The 17,879-nt window shown below is 42.0% G+C and overlaps 1 protein-coding gene across 4 annotated transcripts in view; it reads left to right on the forward strand.

Annotated features, from left to right (window-relative positions):
* The window catches only part of LOC118778259 (CSC1-like protein 2), a 47,796-nt gene that overhangs the window by 17,088 nt on the left and 12,829 nt on the right, over nucleotides 1–17,879 (forward strand). For 2 of the 4 annotated variants that reach the window (XM_036529717.1, XM_036529733.1), the window contains exons 2-13: nucleotides 1,622–1,833; nucleotides 2,900–2,979; nucleotides 7,126–7,216; nucleotides 9,782–9,819; nucleotides 10,080–10,222; nucleotides 11,205–11,256; nucleotides 11,370–11,478; nucleotides 12,066–12,136; nucleotides 14,280–14,360; nucleotides 15,640–15,763; nucleotides 16,772–16,905; nucleotides 17,151–17,288. In XM_036529717.1, coding sequence (XP_036385610.1) covers nucleotides 1,648–1,833; nucleotides 2,900–2,979; nucleotides 7,126–7,216; nucleotides 9,782–9,819; nucleotides 10,080–10,222; nucleotides 11,205–11,256; nucleotides 11,370–11,478; nucleotides 12,066–12,136; nucleotides 14,280–14,360; nucleotides 15,640–15,763; nucleotides 16,772–16,905; nucleotides 17,151–17,288 — 1,247 coding nt within the window. In that variant the 5' untranslated portion in view covers nucleotides 1,622–1,647. Of the gene's footprint in view, nucleotides 1–1,621; nucleotides 1,834–2,899; nucleotides 2,980–3,898; nucleotides 3,905–5,398; nucleotides 5,438–7,125; nucleotides 7,217–9,781; nucleotides 9,820–10,079; nucleotides 10,223–11,204; nucleotides 11,257–11,369; nucleotides 11,479–12,065; nucleotides 12,137–14,279; nucleotides 14,361–15,639; nucleotides 15,764–16,771; nucleotides 16,906–17,150; nucleotides 17,289–17,879 lie in introns of all 4 variants that reach the window. The other 2 variants (XM_036529742.1, XM_036529725.1) reach the window with 2 other exon arrangements.

Here is a 17,879-nt window from a genome sequence, read left to right on the forward strand (position 1 = left end):
CTCATGCCTTGAGGGAAAGTTAGGTGGAATTTAATTCTTGCCTTTATAGTGTCTTGAACCTGGCTATAAGCAAATAGGGGAATAGTGTCCTTAAATGTCCATGGTCCTAAACTGTAATAAATCATTTTACATTTTTGCATGTGCTTTATTTTGGACTGGTGGACTGTAGCGATGCCCAGTTGAATGTGACACTGATCTCCCACTAGCTAGATGTATGTTATCAGCTTCTGTACCCACAAGCACTCACTCTCTTAGTGGTGCCATTCGGAGTTTTGCTGGAGGATATAGCTGTTAGGTTTATCCAGCCCAGCAGAGTGGTCAGCTTCTGCACTAGCGCCAAGTTTTGTCCTTTGGTGGCATTCTCACCATTGCATTGTGTCTCATGTGTTCAATTGCAATTGCAAGCTAGGCAGCATCATGGCAGAAGTGGTTCTGGACCAATCTAAGCAGGGTGTGTGGTGGCTAGCCAATGGAGCGTGTGGTGAGGAGCAGATCACATTTCTGCCTCCTACGGCTCACGCTACCCTGCAGTGCTTTAGAAGAGGAATGGATGTGCTTTTGGTCTCTGTCATTTCGTCATGCTCAGCAACTGGCTGCTCTTGGTCTGTAAGCCTGTGTCTGTATCGGGTTTGCCTGGCACTGGTTCATAGGGCAGGTGAGGCGTCACGCTGAGACTGGACCACAGGACAGGATTTGGAGTGTTGTTTGTTGTGAAAGATGAAACACTAGTGCTGCTGCAAATCTCAATATTCCACTCTGTTGGAGCAAGATCTGCTTCTGCATAATAAAAAGCATGCTACCATCAATGACTGTAGCAGTGAGGAAAGAGGTTTCATTCTTTTACACTTTTACACTCAATTGTGTCATAAATGAGGATTCTGTGAAGGGCCAAATGCAAAGCAAACTTTGATGCAGTCATGAATAAAAAAAAAGTTCTTGATAGTTGCTCGAAGAGCCCACAGAGCATGTGAATTTGCAGTTATAACAGTTTAAACAGTTTACAAACATGGGGACAAGCTGCGATATTGTAATCATATTTACACTGACTTTGGGTTTAAAGAATAGTCTTTTCAATGGGTAGGTTTCCAAAATAATGTTGATTATGTACGCACCTAGGGCTTTTTAAATGTGAGGTATGATCATTTTGAACCTATTACAAAGAATTGATAATGATAATATGCTATCATAAACATTTTATACATTCTCAGCATTTCTGTTAGAAATACATAGCAAGGTTATGTACACAAAATGTTCCTGAAAAAAACTTGGAGATTGACATTTTCCTGAAACTGGCATTAAATTCTCTTCGGAAGAACTGCAGTTCAGTGCTAAAATTAGAGCTGTAATTCAATTGATGATGTTCTGCACTCTACTAAACATTCCAGCACACATCAGAGTTACAAACAGGCATGTGTAATGCACGCATGCATAAAGATTACTCAAATAAACATAGACAAGCATAATAGTGGTGATCTCAGAAAACTGTTGAAAACTGGTTTGAACAAAAACATGGACCACCAACTCTGATCACTGACATGAAGCCCGTCTATTGCTGGCAAAAACAGGTCTGCCTAAACCCTCCTATGTTCATCAGTGTGAGTGCCTGTGTATCTCTTCACAGCAGGCGTGCAGGATGTGGCAGTGAAGATGCTCTGTTTGCTTGTCGTGATGATGGCCATGTTCCGGGCTCAGGCCTGCACGGGCCCTGACAAGTGCTCCAACTCCTCCTCCAAAGAATACTGCTACACTGTCCGTATCCGCAGCACTGTGCTGCAGGGCCTGCCCTTCGGAGGGGTGCCCACCGTGCTTGCCCTTGACTTCATGTGCTTCCTGGTGAGTCTCCCTCCTCCCAAGCCCATCGCCAGGACCCTTTGGGAGCTTTATTTTTATGGTTTGCCCCTTGAATATCTCAAATCAGACCAGGTTCTGGTTTTGTCACGGGCTGACAAGTAGACGGAGTTGCCTGTGTCTAATTGTGTGAAACTCATATTCCAACATGGAAAGTGAAACAATACATTGCCCTTTGTTTAGGTATACTGTGAGATTCAAATGGTGTGTCTGTTTGTTATGGAATTATGTGGTCCCCCTCTCAAGTTGCATTGCTAAGCTTGCAACACTTATGTGATGGGATGTAAAACTTAGACTTAAGCTTTAGTTGGACTTGATTTTAAGGTCTCAGACTTACAATGGAGATTGTAAGGTAGATTTTTCCATTATGTATACTGGAAGGTAATGGCTCAGTCTCCTTCATTCTGGAAGGGAAAAATGGTCATGGTCTCACATACACTGGAGCTTGTCCCATTTGGATGAGGCTCTGTGGATTCAGTGGTATTAGTAGCTGTAGTCTGTATTTCCACAATGACTTAAGAACCTGTGCTCCCAATTTTGGTATATTTGGGAAAGGCGTTTTATAATAAGGGTAGTATGATTAGCATATTGGGATGATATCTTACACTAGTGAATTTAGTAGAATGATTAGAATTATTAGAATAATTAGAATAGTAGAATAACTATACAGTTGGTGCCTGATGCAATGTTTGAGAGAAAAATTGATAAGAAGCAAAGAAAGTACAATTATATACATTTTGCAAAATCATATTATGTAGATATTGATTTCTTGCGTGTATTTTGCTTGCTTGTAAGATCCATTATGGCCAAGGAAGTGTGCTAAAGGTGGCACAAATGCAGAAACCTAATGTTAAAGCTAAATTTTTGATGCAAATGATTACAGATACTTTAACAAATGTTTTAATTTAATGTGTGGCATTTAGAATGTTTGTGACTTTGGAAGTAGTTTTACGCTTTGTTCAGAATTACACTCTGTCAGATTTCTCTGTGAGTTGACTTAAAGATTGGTTCCTCTAACGATTTGACGCCATCTTTGCTTCACGCTCGCCAGGTCCTGCTCTTTGTGTTCTCGATCTTGCGGAAGGTGGCCTGGGACTATGGACGCTTGGCGCTGGTGACAGACGCCGATAGGTAAGACCACAGCGCTGGTGGAGTTAAAAAATCGCTGTGATGACTGTGCCAGTCTGATGTTCAGTCTGATGGAATGATTCAGTTTCTTTGATCATATGCTTTTTTCTTTTATTCTGTGAGGAAGAAGCTTAGTTGACTTTTTTCCTCTCACAATGCTTACTCTATTCCCAGCCCACAAAATTCCCCAAAATTAGGAATTTTACCCAATTATTGTTTTTCATTCTTGGAGGCTTAATTGGTCATTGGCTCTGTAAGTTTCTGTTTTCTGCAGTTTACCTGGACTAACAAATAGAAGATGATGCTGCAGTATGGATCTTTTCATGTAAAAAGTAGGTCGTGTAAAATGATCCATAATCTGACTTCATTATTTTTCCTTCGTTATTTTTTCAGGTCACTGCTAAGACAAAAAAGGGCACAAATGCAGATTTTTAATGAAAGAATTTCACATTCTGGCTATAAATTACAGCAGGAGTGGATGTCTGAATGAATGCACCTGACCTTTATTATGAAGAGCTAGTTCCCTGAAATTGCTTGTAGAAATTATGGAGAAGAAAGCAGGTTATAGTTAAATATTTTGGAGAAAGGGGGTTTCTTAATTAAAACTAAATTCATGTGTCCTGTTTTAATGACTAATAAGCATTGGACCTTTCTCCTGGAAACAGCATAGTCTCACTGAGTGACACAATGGTGGGCTACACTTAAGCACCAGCAGACACACTGAGGGAGACAGTATGGCAGAATTGCCTTTCAAACCCATGAGACATGACTAAGCTGTTTCTCCCCTCCATCCTGTGTCTGGCTGCCAAGACATAGGTTTCAGTTTCATTTTCCCTGCTCTGTGATCTTAATTTACCTGTAGAAAATGGATTGGATGATGACTGAACAATTCATGCCTTCCAACTTAAAAGTTTTGGCACAGGAGGAGGTATATTAAGATCATGAATGCCATCTGTTGTGTAAACCTGCTGCATATTTAAAGCCTGGGTTTACATTCTTCTGTTCACTGGCACCTTTACCTCTCCTTTCAGATCTTAACAGAGGTGTAATTTTACAAAAATACCCTCTTTTTGCTTTAGCTGTCATTTTGCTGTGCACTGAGAATATAGACTGTAGACGTATACACATAGAAACAATAGGAAATTTGTTTTGACAATGAAGTATAATTTTTGCAAGGTTAGTTTAATAAATATGGACCCTCCCTGAAGACAGCCAGGGAGATGTAACAGGGCATAAACTCCATTTTGTAGGTGAAAAAGATGCAGATGCATGGGACAGACCTTGAGACTCTGAACTCCGTGCAATGTCATGAGACGGTTGTTATCTCATTAAAGGAGTGGAGCACTTTGTCCCAGCCTTTCCTTCCTGTGCTTCGGAGTCAGAGTGCATCACTTATCCTCCTGTGAGTGCCTCTCCTGTCTCATCCTAATTACATCTGGATGACTAGATTTTGAGATCAGGACAATCATAGGTTGTGTGCTCTGCACAGCCAGCACAGGAGCCTAAAGGATCGGAGAGTCACAAGAGGATTTAGCCATCTTACTCCGGGTTACTTTAGGAAAGCCAAGGCAAGTCACAGTAAATATGGAACAGGCCTCATTGGATTAGGCCTCATTAGTCCCATAATCAGTCCCATAATTATGAAGGCATTATGGTTTAGCACTGCTTTATTGTCCTTTTGCCTGCACTTGGGGCAAAAGAAGACACACAAGGAAATTTCTTGCTGTGAGCTTCGGATCTCTTGTCCCATAAAATTAGGCCCTCGATTTCTCTCTGACTGTGTTCTGCTGCTGCTAGAGTGATTGGCGGAGATAGGACAGAGACAGAGGGGTTGTCTGATGCATGACCGGACAGTTTTCCACCATGACTGCTTCCCGACTTCCCCTCCCGTGCGCTGGTGGGAGTTCTGCGGTCGCCTCTCCTTCCTCCTTTCATTGTGTGAGAGGGCACCGCACAGGGGGGTAGGATGTCAGGATGCTGGATGAGGATTTTGCCTCCCTTTGTCACACACACACACACACACACACACACACACACACACACACACACACACACACACACATACATACATACACACATACTCCACAAGTTCTCAGCTGTCCTCACCTAGCCTGCCTGGAGGACAGCTCGTGGTCCTCTTTTTGTAAACTTTGCTACAACAAGAGGGTCGCCCACTCCACAGCTGCGTTTGCGATATTGGAGCTGGCCTCTCGCTGTCTCTGCTTCTCAGTGCTGCATTGAGGGGTTTAAAATATGTCATAGCGTGGCTACCATTGTGTTCTGTTTCATTAGTAGCAAATAGTCTTTATCTGTGCATTCTCTTGCAATTCTGAAACCATTGAGTGTGAGGCTTTTGAGATGTTTTGGTGACCTCTTGTCATGCCAAGCTGATATGTTTTCCTTGTTCTGTTTCACTTCAAAGACAGAAGAAACGATTCAGTGAGCTGGAAGAACGGGAATAGTATGTTTGAACTTTTTATGTTTAGATATTTCTTGATTTCTCTTTCCAGACTGATTTTCTGGCATCTCTCCCTCGATTGCTTTCTGGCAAATTAACATTCTCTCTCCGTAAACTGGTAGTATGTCTGTATGTAAGTGTGTACGTGTGTGCGTGTATGTTTGACGGGGGCTCAGTGTCTGATTTTCGCTTTGGTATCTGATAGCCTCACTCCTGATCGTTGTTACTGTACCACAAGTGCCTCAGGCTTTGGCTTTAGGATCTAACACTGTCTTCTTTGGCTCCTGATTCTGAGATGCTAAGTGTACCTTTGTTTGTGCATTCAATCTTTTGCCTGCATGCACCTTTCTGCCTTTCACTTTGCCAAATTACAAGTGGGAAGAAGGATTATGAGCCAGTAAAAAGGTAAAGGGCATCTGACTGTGATGTGTTCTAATCAGTGTCAATAAGGACTTCATGTCCAGAGCTCTCTTGGGATCTGTGTAAGACTAGCAGTGGTATGACCATGGAGGGTAAGTGACTTCAACATGAGGGCTTTGGAGTGGTCTCTGCCTTTGGAATACCTCCATCGCTGCCGCACAATTGGCTACTGTGGACAGTTGACTCGACACTGATCCCGAGAAGTTCTGTGTGATGTAGTCCAGTGTTGTAGCTCTCCCTTCAGACTCTGTTCAGCAGGACATGTGGCATATACCCAGTGGTGCTATTGGGAATTGGGATCAGTCTCTGCTCTTTTTTAATCATCAGCACTCAGCTGCAAAGACACTGTTTCCATTGTCTTGTTTTGCACATCTAAAGTCATATTTCCTGAAACCATGGGTTGTTATTCATTGTACCTCATTTGAGCCTAAAACCCCTCTAAAAACTGCTCAGCACAATTGGGTGGGTGTAATCGATCAGAGTTCTGTAATACTGATTCAGGTTGGCCTTCTGGACAGCCCCCTCAGATTGATTCGGTGTTGGAGCTATGGCAGTCAATAGAGCTGAGCTGCACACTGCCTATGGCCCCAGTCTTGCTGAACAGCAATGTGCAAATGGGGCTCAGTCCCCTCTGGGGATCGTGAGCGGTGGAAAGAAGCGCTCCTTAACGACAACTAACCCTATCTTCCGCTGGCATCTCTGGCCCCCTGAAGGACCAGTGCTCATGGATGAAGACTCTGCTCTCAGTGTGGCTGATTGACCAGGAAGAGCTCAGCAGAGGATGCGAGGATCTTGTTTTGACCGGAGTAATAGACTTGTACACTAATTTGACCCTTAGGCCCTGTAAAGACATTGTGTTGTTCGTAGACAGCCTGAACTGCATGAAATGGGTCTGTGGAGTCTTGAGGAGGTGTGGAGGATGTGCTGAGGATATTGTAAAGAGTAGTGTAGAACATACTTGTGAAAGTAAATCTTTGCACTGCCAACTAAAAGACTAGAGCAGTATTCATCAGCTGAATGTTATTTGCTTAATATCAGCCCTTTGTTGTGGATGGGATTAGGTGGAGGTCTTTTGAATTGAGTTTGAAATCAGTACCTTCAGATCTGTCAAAGCCCCACAAGGATACATAGAGTGAGGCCTGGGTGCCTGTTACCCAACTCCAAGCTTTCCAGACCGTTTCATTGCATCAGAGTTGACCGTGCAAACAGAGAAAAATAACCTGAGGTCAATTGACCAATACCTGCACTAAAAGGTTTTTCTCCATTTCCAGTGTGGCCTCTGCTTTACACTCGGAGACACCTGATCGCTATGAACGACTCACCTCAGTTTCCAGCTCTGTGGAGTTTGAACAAAGAGACAATGTAAGTCCCCTGGTGTTCCTCAGCAACCTGTCATCAGATCCTTGGACTGTCACCCACACGAGGCCCAGGCCCCAATTCTGTCCTGTTAATTACTTAATTGACTCTTTAGCTGAAAGTCTGTTAAGTAATTCAGGATTCAGGGTTAGAAGATACACAAGTACATGTCAATGCTAATTAACAATAAGAAATGTCAGTACTAATTACCAGTTTGTTTCTACTTCAAAAGGTATTTTAAAATTTACATGAAGATGTGAGTTTTTAAAGCAGCACAAGAGATTTATAAAAAAGTTCAAAACGTTTGTGTCAAAATTATAGGTACCTCAGTCACAGAAATTAATTGTTTCAAGGTAAACAGCGTTGAAAATCATGACTGTATTTACCTAAAAAGGAAAAACTACAAAGGAAAAGAGGAACAATGGTCACAATTTGTATCTGACAAACAGGGATAGATGGAAATTTAACAGGAAAGCTGCAAAAAAACCCCACAAAACAGCCTAAAAAAATTACCACACAACTAATTCTACATTTCTATGACCTAGTCTCAACTAACACTATATGTGGTGAGCTTCACAAAGCTGATATTTATGACTGGTAAGTGGTTCAGAAACTGTTTGAAACCAAGGCTGGTGCGCTGCACACATAATCTGGTGTAATAAAAACAAAACTTGGAGGAAACCCTCAATCTACTTTGCCTGTTCCCATTTGTTAAGCATGGTGGTGAATCTGTTATGGCAAACATCTCATGGGAGTGGTTGGGACCAATTATTTGCCTGCATTGTACAATTACAGTCAAGGAATATGAAGCCATTTTAGGTGTTTCCTCCAAATGTTCCTATATTCCATGACCATAATGCCCCCATACACACTGCTAAATGGATGGATGATGTCAGACACCTACCATGGCTTCCCCAATCACCCGATCTTAACAAGCCTTTATGGAACATTCACACACAGGTACCCTGGCTGTTATCCACCTTGCCTTGATGGAAATATACTTGACACTTCACTGTGGGCTTGATAGATTTAGTCTTAATCGACAGATAATTAATTATGACACAAGGCGACATACTTATGTAATTTATGGCTTAGCTGTAGTAAGACAGTAATGTTCAATTACTCTCAACACTGTGCCAAAATGTTTTGTTAAGTTAAAAAATGTGCCAGAGTGGAACACAATGTATTTTTTAAAAGCACTAAATAAACATTTTCTGTTACATGTTCAAACGACTAGAGTAAACTGAAAAGAGGCTTTCAGTTAGATCTACAGTGGAGAATATGACAAAAAAAGTAATTGGTTAATGCACTTGTGTCCCAGCTTGTACTTTGGCCAACTATTGAAACTTGGTCATGCAGCACTTCTAATATTGTGTCTCCTTGTATGGCTTTTGCTTGTATTGTACTCTGCCTCACTTGTGAGTTGCTTTGGATGAAAACATCTGCCAAATGAATAAATATAAATGTAAATGACAGCCTGTGCCCTCTGGATGTTGAAAACACTCCAGAGAGGAGAGCTGAACACAGATTAGGTGAGAGTAGGAGTTTAGTAGATAGTTTTCATGTGCAAAAACATTTGTGTCTCATACACAGCCCTGGTCTGATGCTTGCAGAGACTGGGTGTGCCAGCAAGCTGCATGAGTATGTGGCAGGGTGCAGGATACTGTAGGTTGATATAGACCAAATGGGGTTTACAATGAGGATCAAATGAGGGGAGCAGTATCTGGCAGGGAAGGAATGTGGCAGGACATTTTATCTACTGTTATATCTTATAGATTATATTCATGTGACTGAGACTTTATCTGGAAAGGGGCCAAAAATAGAAAGATGCTGAATGTTGACCACAATGGTCAAGGACTATGCAGCAGTGCCACTGTGTACCAGACTGAGCTGCCCTTTCCCAAACCTGTCCCCTTCTCAATGACACCCAGGGACCCGTACACTTCCCTCAAGATCCTTTACACGTGACAGGACGCTAGACATCCCGGATCATCTCCTCATCTCTAATGCTAGTCGACAATTTCATGGTTCCTCTTGTGTGACACTTCAGCTTGAATTTTAGGGCTGTTTACTTGTGGTTGATGAAAGTCACCTCTACAAGGTCAGGGCAGGCAGCAATCCCATCCACACCACTTCTTTACACATTTTCTGTTGCTTTCAATTGCATACTGTGTTTCACTTTAACACTGTAACTGCATTCGGACATTTTAATAGGGAAAACATATTTTTAAAGATTGTACAAACTGCATATTTTATATGAACTGTGGTTATGTAGATTTGAAGTGAGGGTTTAATGTTTTGTATGAGGTGATTGTTCATATTTTTGCCTGTAATGTCAGCTTTGGGATGACATGGAAACAAGCTGAAATGGATCTGGCAGTAGCACTGGCTCTTAAGATAGTTACAGGGCTTGTATTCATTGCATCGTTTTATTATTTAGGACTACATTACAAATCCGAACAGTTTTTTTTTTTTTATATTAACGCAGGTAAAAGCCACAATTGTGATTACATCTCTTGTAATGGGAGAATCTGTGCAGCATGTCTGAATTTGTATGCTTCTTTTTCACAGGGCTTCTGTTCTTGGCTGACAGCTATCTTCAGGATAAAGTAAGCACACCCGTGACCCGGGGTACACTGAAGAGGAACATGGGGCATTGTGTCTTAACAGAGTGCTCTGCTGATGTGTGTGAAAGAGCAACTGCTTAGGATGTCAGTTAAACCAGATTTATAAATAGTCTTGTAATGGGATCAATCTGTTCATTCTGTTGTGAGTGCCACCAGTGGTCAACTAGAGAAGAACCAGGATGTGGGAGGAGGGATTTTCCCTCAGATCCCTCCAATCGGATGCCTCCTGTCTGTTTCTGTAGGGATGAAGAGATCCGGGAGAAGTGTGGAGAGGACGCGGTGCACTACCTCTCCTTCCAGCGCCACATCATTGGCCTGCTGGTGGTGGTGGGCGTGCTGTCCGTGGGGATTGTCCTGCCTGTCAACTTCTCGGGAGATCTGCTGGGTGAGTGTGTGAGGCAGGGGTGGGTGCGTGATTAATCCAATACACTGACCTGTCCCTCAGCTGCCTCTCTAAGAAGGCCAAGAACCGCCACTGACTTGGGTAGTGGATGAGTAATTGCTTTCCTGGCCAAGAATATCTCAGCAAGCCCCTGTGGGTGGTGGCAGACAGAAATGCATCTTCATCTCTTAGGGTTTTTCCCTCCATTAGTGCCCCGGTGACTATAACCCAGGCTTTTCTCTTGCATTCTGTTGGCAGACCCAATTTGGAAACATTTTTTCAATTACTTGAACTGATAGGCACTTCCAATGTCACTGTGTGTCCAATTTCTCTCCCGCCTCTCACTCTTTGCAGTAGATTATGCAAGCATTTGTCCTAAAATGTTTCCCTCTTTAATGAGATTGCGCTCTCTCTGAAACTGGTATAATGGTGTTGTGTTTCACAGAGAGATGGCTACATTCACCGTGGCCCGGGCTATTGCCCTGGGCCGCCCAGGCCCCGTTTGTGTTCAGTTTACTTTAGTGCCCTTATTTTGAGATGCAGCCCATGTTGGCTGTAGGGGAAAGTACTGTGAGGATGATTTGCTGTTGATAGAAGGGTAACAGCCCAAACTAGGCCACAGGGCAGGGACCATTGACGGTCTTAATATTGCTTCCCTCTCTCGGGCTTGAGAGATTAAATCAAGGCTCTGTGCTTGGAATCAGAATAGGGCCAGCATTTTTGTAACCCTGCTGCAGATCAGCATGTCAGATTCTATCAGACCACAGAGAGACCCAGTAAACATAAGGCACATGAGGCAGTGCTGAAAATGTGGGAAACATTCCTCATCTTGTCAGTTATACAGCGGTGGTGGGTAACTACAGTTTTAATATTTCATGAATAGAAAAAGCAGGGGGGTTACAAGAAATAAATTTCAATTGTTCAAATGTCAAGGAATGAGACAGCAATTCAGGTTTAACTAATGCACATTTTGTATTCCTGCTAGAAAATAATGCATACAGCTTTGGGCGAACCACTATAGCAAACCTGAAATCTGGGTGAGTATCGTTTGGTAATGTATCATGTGTTCAGATGATAGTAAAGGTATAAGTAAGAAGATACATGAGTTATGTGAGTTCACTGATATGTTTTATTTTGGTTGCATTCCCAGGAACAACCTCCTCTGGCTGCATACCTCCTTCGCATGCATGTACCTGCTGCTGACAGTGTATAGCATGAGACGGCACACTTCTAAAATGCACTACAAAGAGGATGACCTGGTAAGATCATGTGCAGATAGGTAAATACACTTTTATACTGCTTCAGAGGTTTAAAGGGTCCAAGGACAGTTGCACACAGTATTATCAGTATTTTCCATAATCTTTAATAATGATTGATTTTATGCTTTTGGGTTGAGAGGAAAAGAAATAAATGCATCTGAAAAGTGAAGACTGTTCATCTGAATGTGACAACCACGCATGACGTCAGTGGGTTTTCTCATGTTGCCTTATAAATCCTTTTCACCTCGAAGCAGATCCATTCTTTGGATTTTAATTTCTCAGTGCACCCTCTGTAAGTGGAACTACACCTTATGTGAACAATATTATAATGAGCCAGGCATTTGCACAGATGTTGTTGTTCCTACTGTTTCCTGATGACATTCCCACAAGGCTTTTTTCTTTACCAAGCTTCACCTATCCAGTGTTCAGGCCATTGTGTGCAATCCGCTAGAGTCTTTAATTAAATAATTGCAGCGGTAGTAATTAATCTGATATCCGCTGTGAAGGTGAGGCAGAGAGGGTCAGACTGACATTCTCAGCATCAGGTTATAAGATACACTTACCTTTTCTTTGATATCCTCCTCCAGGTGAAGCGCACTTTATTTATAAATGGGATCTCCAAATATGCTGAAGAAACCCACATAAAGCAACACTTTGAGTAAGTCATTTTGTTTGCATCTTGGTTAGTAGAAGTAAATAAGTACGTTTCTGTAACATTTGTGTGGTAAATTTGGCATTTGGTACTTCTGCCACACTTCTCGCTGTAACACAGCTAGCACCAGTGAGAGCCAAAGCTGGCTGACGTGGTACTACACAATTGATTTTCCATTGTATTGCCTGCAACCAGAGCTGTAGCACGTGACATCACACTGAATGCTGTTATCTGCCAAAACGGCTGCCTGGACTTCACCTGCAGTCCAAGGCTGAAGGTCTATCAAGAAGCAAGACTCAATGTTTTTATTCTGTTTGCCTCTAGTGTATTGTAATCAGCAGTGGCTGCATGCTCCTGTCTTCTTTCTCTGTTCATCTCCTCAGTTTTTAACAGCAAAGTTAAGGTATTCAGCCTAGTAATGCAGCTTTCCGGCTCTAGCCTCAGCTTGCTTGTGAAGACATCATCAGTAATGCTAGCAGGCTAAATTGTTACAGAGCAGTATGACAAATAAATTAGGAAAAAGGCCTGAACATCGAAAGCTGGTCAGGTTTCTGATCTTTTTATCTTTTCACAAAATTAAAATTAATTTATCAGGAAAATACTTTGGTCTAGTACAGATGGACCTAGTATTACCTTTCTTAATATTACACATTTTTTGTCCTGTTTCAAAGGTTTTTCGAAAGCTGCTTGCCAACTGCTGGAAATCACTTTGAAAAACTTTCACCCTCGGAGTAGTCAGTTATAGCTTTTCCTCTTCTGGTTTATATAAGTACACTAATAATATCACACTTAGCTATAGAAACATGGGTAGCAGTGTAGCATAGTGGTAAGGAGCCGGGCTTATAACCGAAAGTTTGCTGGTTCAGTCCCCTCAGTGCCTCAGTAAATATCCAGCTGTACAAATGAATAATATGTAAAAAATTCTAACCTATGTAAGTCGCTAAGGATAAGAGTGTCTCCTTAATGACTGTAATGTAATGTGAACATTGTGACCAGCTTGTCAAGGTTGGTGGGATGGTGCTGCAAACTAGTGGCAATGTTCAGTATAGTGGTAATATTATTTTTTTATTTTGAGACTTGTCAAGGCATCTCAGGTAGAATCAGCAGTCTAAACACCTAGTGATATGCTGTTGCTAATGCTGCTAGCCTGCTGAGGTTACATCTCTTCTGATGGCTGCATTACTGGTAATGTTTCTGGAGTTGGGTCTTGAGAGTAAATGCATAAAAACAAAAAGGCAAGCTCAATGAAAACAGGTGTTTGCTTTTAACTGCTTCAGTTTCAGCTTCCTAAATTCTTCTCCCCAAGAGAAGTTAAGAGTGTTGAATACACATTTGTGCTCCAAGCTGTTTGGTTGTGTTTGAAACATTTAATTTAAATTTTGTGTGTTGTGCTTAGTTTAATTACAAACAGCATACAGTTGTATGCGGCAAAACAACCTTGTTCTCTCAGGCAGCAGGATGTGTGTACTTCAGAAGAACACCATTATGACCTGTAGTGGAATCATTTATCAATATTGAAGCTCTTTGAAGCTAATGTATAACCTGCTTAAAACTTGGAGTATGTACAGTGAAAGATTTGACACTTTTGTGATTATACTGATGTTGCCATATCGTGGTGTAAATTCGGTACTCAGTAATAGCTCTGCAGTGGGAAATATGTGAAAATTTTAGTTTTTTCCTGCTTTCTAAAGTAATTAATGGTGCTAGGTTAGGGGGTATTATTAACAATATTACTTGATGAGTAGTGTGGAGTAGGGGAAAGGGTTCTCAAGAGTGCTAATGGGCATGTGGGTTTCAGCTTTCACCTGAGAGATAAATTAATTTGATTGATTGATAGTTAGAATTGCCAAGTTGGAATAACATAAAAAATCATGAGATCCTCTTTTTGGTTAGTATGTGCTCCCAAATAAGTGAGGTATTTAACTGTGTCGGCATGGAAAATTTCAGATTATATAGATGAAGGGGGTCATTTTATAAAGTCATTTTGCATGGTAGCATTGCATTCTGGTTTCACGATGCAGACTGAGCTTCTTCCAGTACTTACACTTACACTTACATTGTAATCATTGTTGACTGGTCATCACAAAAATTATTTTACCGTATATTTGTCCATATCACAAACTGACCTTTGACTGTCTCTCTCTCATAGGCAGGCCTATGAGAACTGCACTGTTCTGGAGGCTCGCATATGCTACAACGTGGCCAAGCTGATGTCCCTGAATGCTGAGAGGTAAGGTCTTCATCCCATTCCTGACCAGAGTCCCATTAAAATTGTTTAAGTTCCCACAGCAGGAGTTCCACTTTGTCATTTTGTGAATTTGACTGGCTTATTAACCATTTCAAATTGGCCGTGATGCGGCTGCATGTCAGAGACCTCCACTGCTTTACTACAACAGCAGAGAGAACCAGTTTGTTACTAGTGTTACGGCCAGACTCCTGCCAAAGGTGACTACAGGCAGTCACAGGGCAGTTAGCAGGATAAATACTTCGCACATAAAAGTACAACAACCCGGCTACTCACTCTTTAGTTTTTGGTCCAGCTGGGACCAAAATGTGGCATATCCGTAACACGAGCCAGTGGGTCAATGTTTGCGTTTCACAGAGACATTTCTTTTTAACCTTATCAAAGTCTTGCATTTCTCCCTGCACAAAGAAGATCGACAAATAAGTGTCAACATTCAAAAGCATTGGTAATTCCTCTGGGGATTATAGGTTGTTATCCCCCAGGGGCTGGGATGTGATGTGACTGGTCATGCTCAGTGTAGTGAACATCTGGAGCAGTGTTAAAGCATTGTAGTGCACATTTACTCTTTTTGTTGGACAAGTGCCTAAATTTCATCCCCGTGTCCCGACCAACATAGTCTGTATCATGTTGTGAGTCTTAAAACTGCTGTATAATTTGTCCCAAATTACAGAGAATCACAATACACTGTAAAACCAAATACTTGGCCATCCTTTTCATTCAAGGAAACCACAATGACTAAGACCGTCAATGGTTTTGTTTCTAAAGTGAAGTCTTGACGAGGCCTAATCTATGACTATATGAATACATTTGGATAGTTGTCACCAGACTATGCTGCTGACTATGTGCTGGTAGCCTCGTGCAGAATGGGAACAAAAATCACTCCAAAGGCAGTTACAGGGTTATATAGAACTTCCTTAAAGATCTGATGTGGCTTGAATGCTTACTAAACCACCTATTTTAAACATTTAATTCATTCTTCTTCAATCGCAAAAAATAATTTTCACATTTAAAATTTTTTGTGTAAGAAAAGAAAAAGGGAGCCTTGTGATATTTCTTTTCTTATGACACATTGTGTGTACCTTATGTGTTCTTATGTCAAGGTAAATGATCTTTGCAGTGTGGGGTCTCATCTGATGATGGGTGAGTGAGTGAGTGAGGGAGTGAGTGAGTGAGTGAGTGAGTGAGGGAGTGAGTGAGTGAGTGAGCAGGATGTGAAGAATGTGTAAGCAGTTGGTGACGTAACCGTTGATGGTGTCACTCACAGGAAGAAGGCAGAGCGCAGCAAGAAGTTCTTCACAGACCTCATGGCCAAGGAGCACATGCCAACCATGATTAACCCTAAGCCCTGTGGCCACCTCTGCTGTTGTGTCATCAAGGGATGCGAGGAGGTAGGCCCCGTCAGCTGAAAGTGGGTGTTATTATTCTTCTCACGGCACAGTAAACCAGCACAGCCAATGATGTGTCCCGGAGACTGACATACTGAGGCTGTTTTTTAGAAATCTCCCTCAAGCACCAGATCACTGACACCTGGAACAAGAACTGATTCAATTTCCAATCCGATCAATAGCTACAATTTAGCAATTAAGTCCAAAGTTGGAACTGAGGCCTGTGGAAAGACACTTGTGGATTTCTGGTGTCCAGCACCAGTCAGGGGATTGCATGAATTGGCTTTCATTGGTCATGGATTATGATGTATCATTCCATATAAATGGCTGCATCTTTGGCTGCTTGAAGCAGTAAAATGTTTGTTTTGGTGTAAATGGCGCAGTCGATCTGCATGTCAGTGGTGCATAATGTGCACAGAAACAAAGACCTTGAGGAACAAATTCTGTCTACCAGTCAGGCATTAGCGCATCATCAAAGAGTTCCAGAATGCAGAGTCACTATGTGCTTTGAGATTTAGGGGGTTAATGGAGGAAGAAATGTGTGATATCTTTCTATGGATGTATTTCAAGAATGTGTACCATTTGAAATCGTTTATAGCTCTAAAACTTAATAAATACATAGCATTGTCTGAGCATATACTTTTATCTCATCTAAATATATGTGCAAATCATGTAAAAACAATAAATCACAATCTGTTGATCTCATGTTTTACTAAAAAAAATAGTGCCAGGTATTCAAGCAGTTTGTCCCATAACATGTCTACAATGGAGAGTCTGTTGAGATGGTGAGGAATTTTTGCAGGTTGAAGGAGAGGGACATGAGGCATTGCATTCTAAGAATAGTTTTAAAAAATTTCAGAATTCTTGTCAGTAGCCCCTTGTGATTTAATTAGAAGCAAAAACTGACTGCATTTACATTTAGGCTGTGTCATCTGCCTGATACGAGAAAAGCAAGAATAGTGAGTGTATTTCCCTGAATGTGATAATGTGACCACCTCTCACCATCGATAGGAAGAGGCTGTGAGCTACTACACCAAGTTGGAGGCTAAGCTGAAGGAAGACTACAGGAAGGAGAAGGAGAAGGTCAACACCAAGCCCCTGGGTATGGCCTTCGTCACCTTCCAGAACGAGGCCATGACGGCAATGTGAGTCATCTGACAAAATTTGCTGGGTGTGCCTGTGCACGCGTCCACGTCTGTGTGTCCACTAACGAATGTGCGTCTAGTGCCCTTATCAGGAGCGAACTGTTCTGCTCCTTCCCTGGAGCACACATGCTGTGCAGAGCAGATACCGCAGCAGTTTCCCTGGTTTAGCTCTGACCACAGCGCTCAGGTGTGAGCGCGCTTTCGCTACGCTCCTTCTATGGCTCTATTTCATTCTCTGTTCCCAGAATCCTCAAAGACTTCAATGCCTGTCAGTGCCAGGGCCCCAGATGCCGCCAGGATCCAAAGTCATCGCAGTTCAGCGAAAGTCTGCACGTTTACAACTGGAGTGTCAGCTATGCCCCCGACCCCCAGAACGTGCGCTGGTAAGAGGCCAGTGGTCTTCTTTGTTTTGGCACCCAAACTTCTGACACTGTCGTTTATAATCACCAATGTAGCTATGCAGGACTTTGGAGAAATTGGTGTGATTCATTGGCTATTGAAACATTTATACCATATTCCTGTGATCACCATGAAATGCTTTATCTTGCCATTCTAGTGTGGACATGTAATGTGAAACAAACAGTCATCACAGATGGCTGGTTGCAGGCCAATGTTGATTTGGGATCCTTGCTATATTTCTGTAAGAGCGGCTTGTCAGCTTGATGGTTCATGCTTCCCGTGTGTCAATGGGGGTGTGTAGTCACCACAGTTGGGTATTGTACACTCGATTGTTTGAAAAATGGTGTAGTGTTTGAGGAATGAGGAATTTCCAGGAACAGTGTCCATGTGTTTTGAACTTGATATGGTAATATTGAAAGATTGAGGAAGAACTTTTTTGTGTGTAGCTGTCATAATAATTCAACCAAGCTTAAAAAACTGTCACCTTAATGAATGTGTATGCATCACCCTGTTATATTTTTTTTGTTTGGATGAGAAGGGCCAAGGAGCATCTGCACTCTGAATGGCTTCTCAGC

This window comes from Megalops cyprinoides, chromosome 1 (assembly GCF_013368585.1).
Source record: "Megalops cyprinoides isolate fMegCyp1 chromosome 1, fMegCyp1.pri, whole genome shotgun sequence".
NCBI classification, from domain to species: domain Eukaryota; kingdom Metazoa; phylum Chordata; class Actinopteri; order Elopiformes; family Megalopidae; genus Megalops; species Megalops cyprinoides.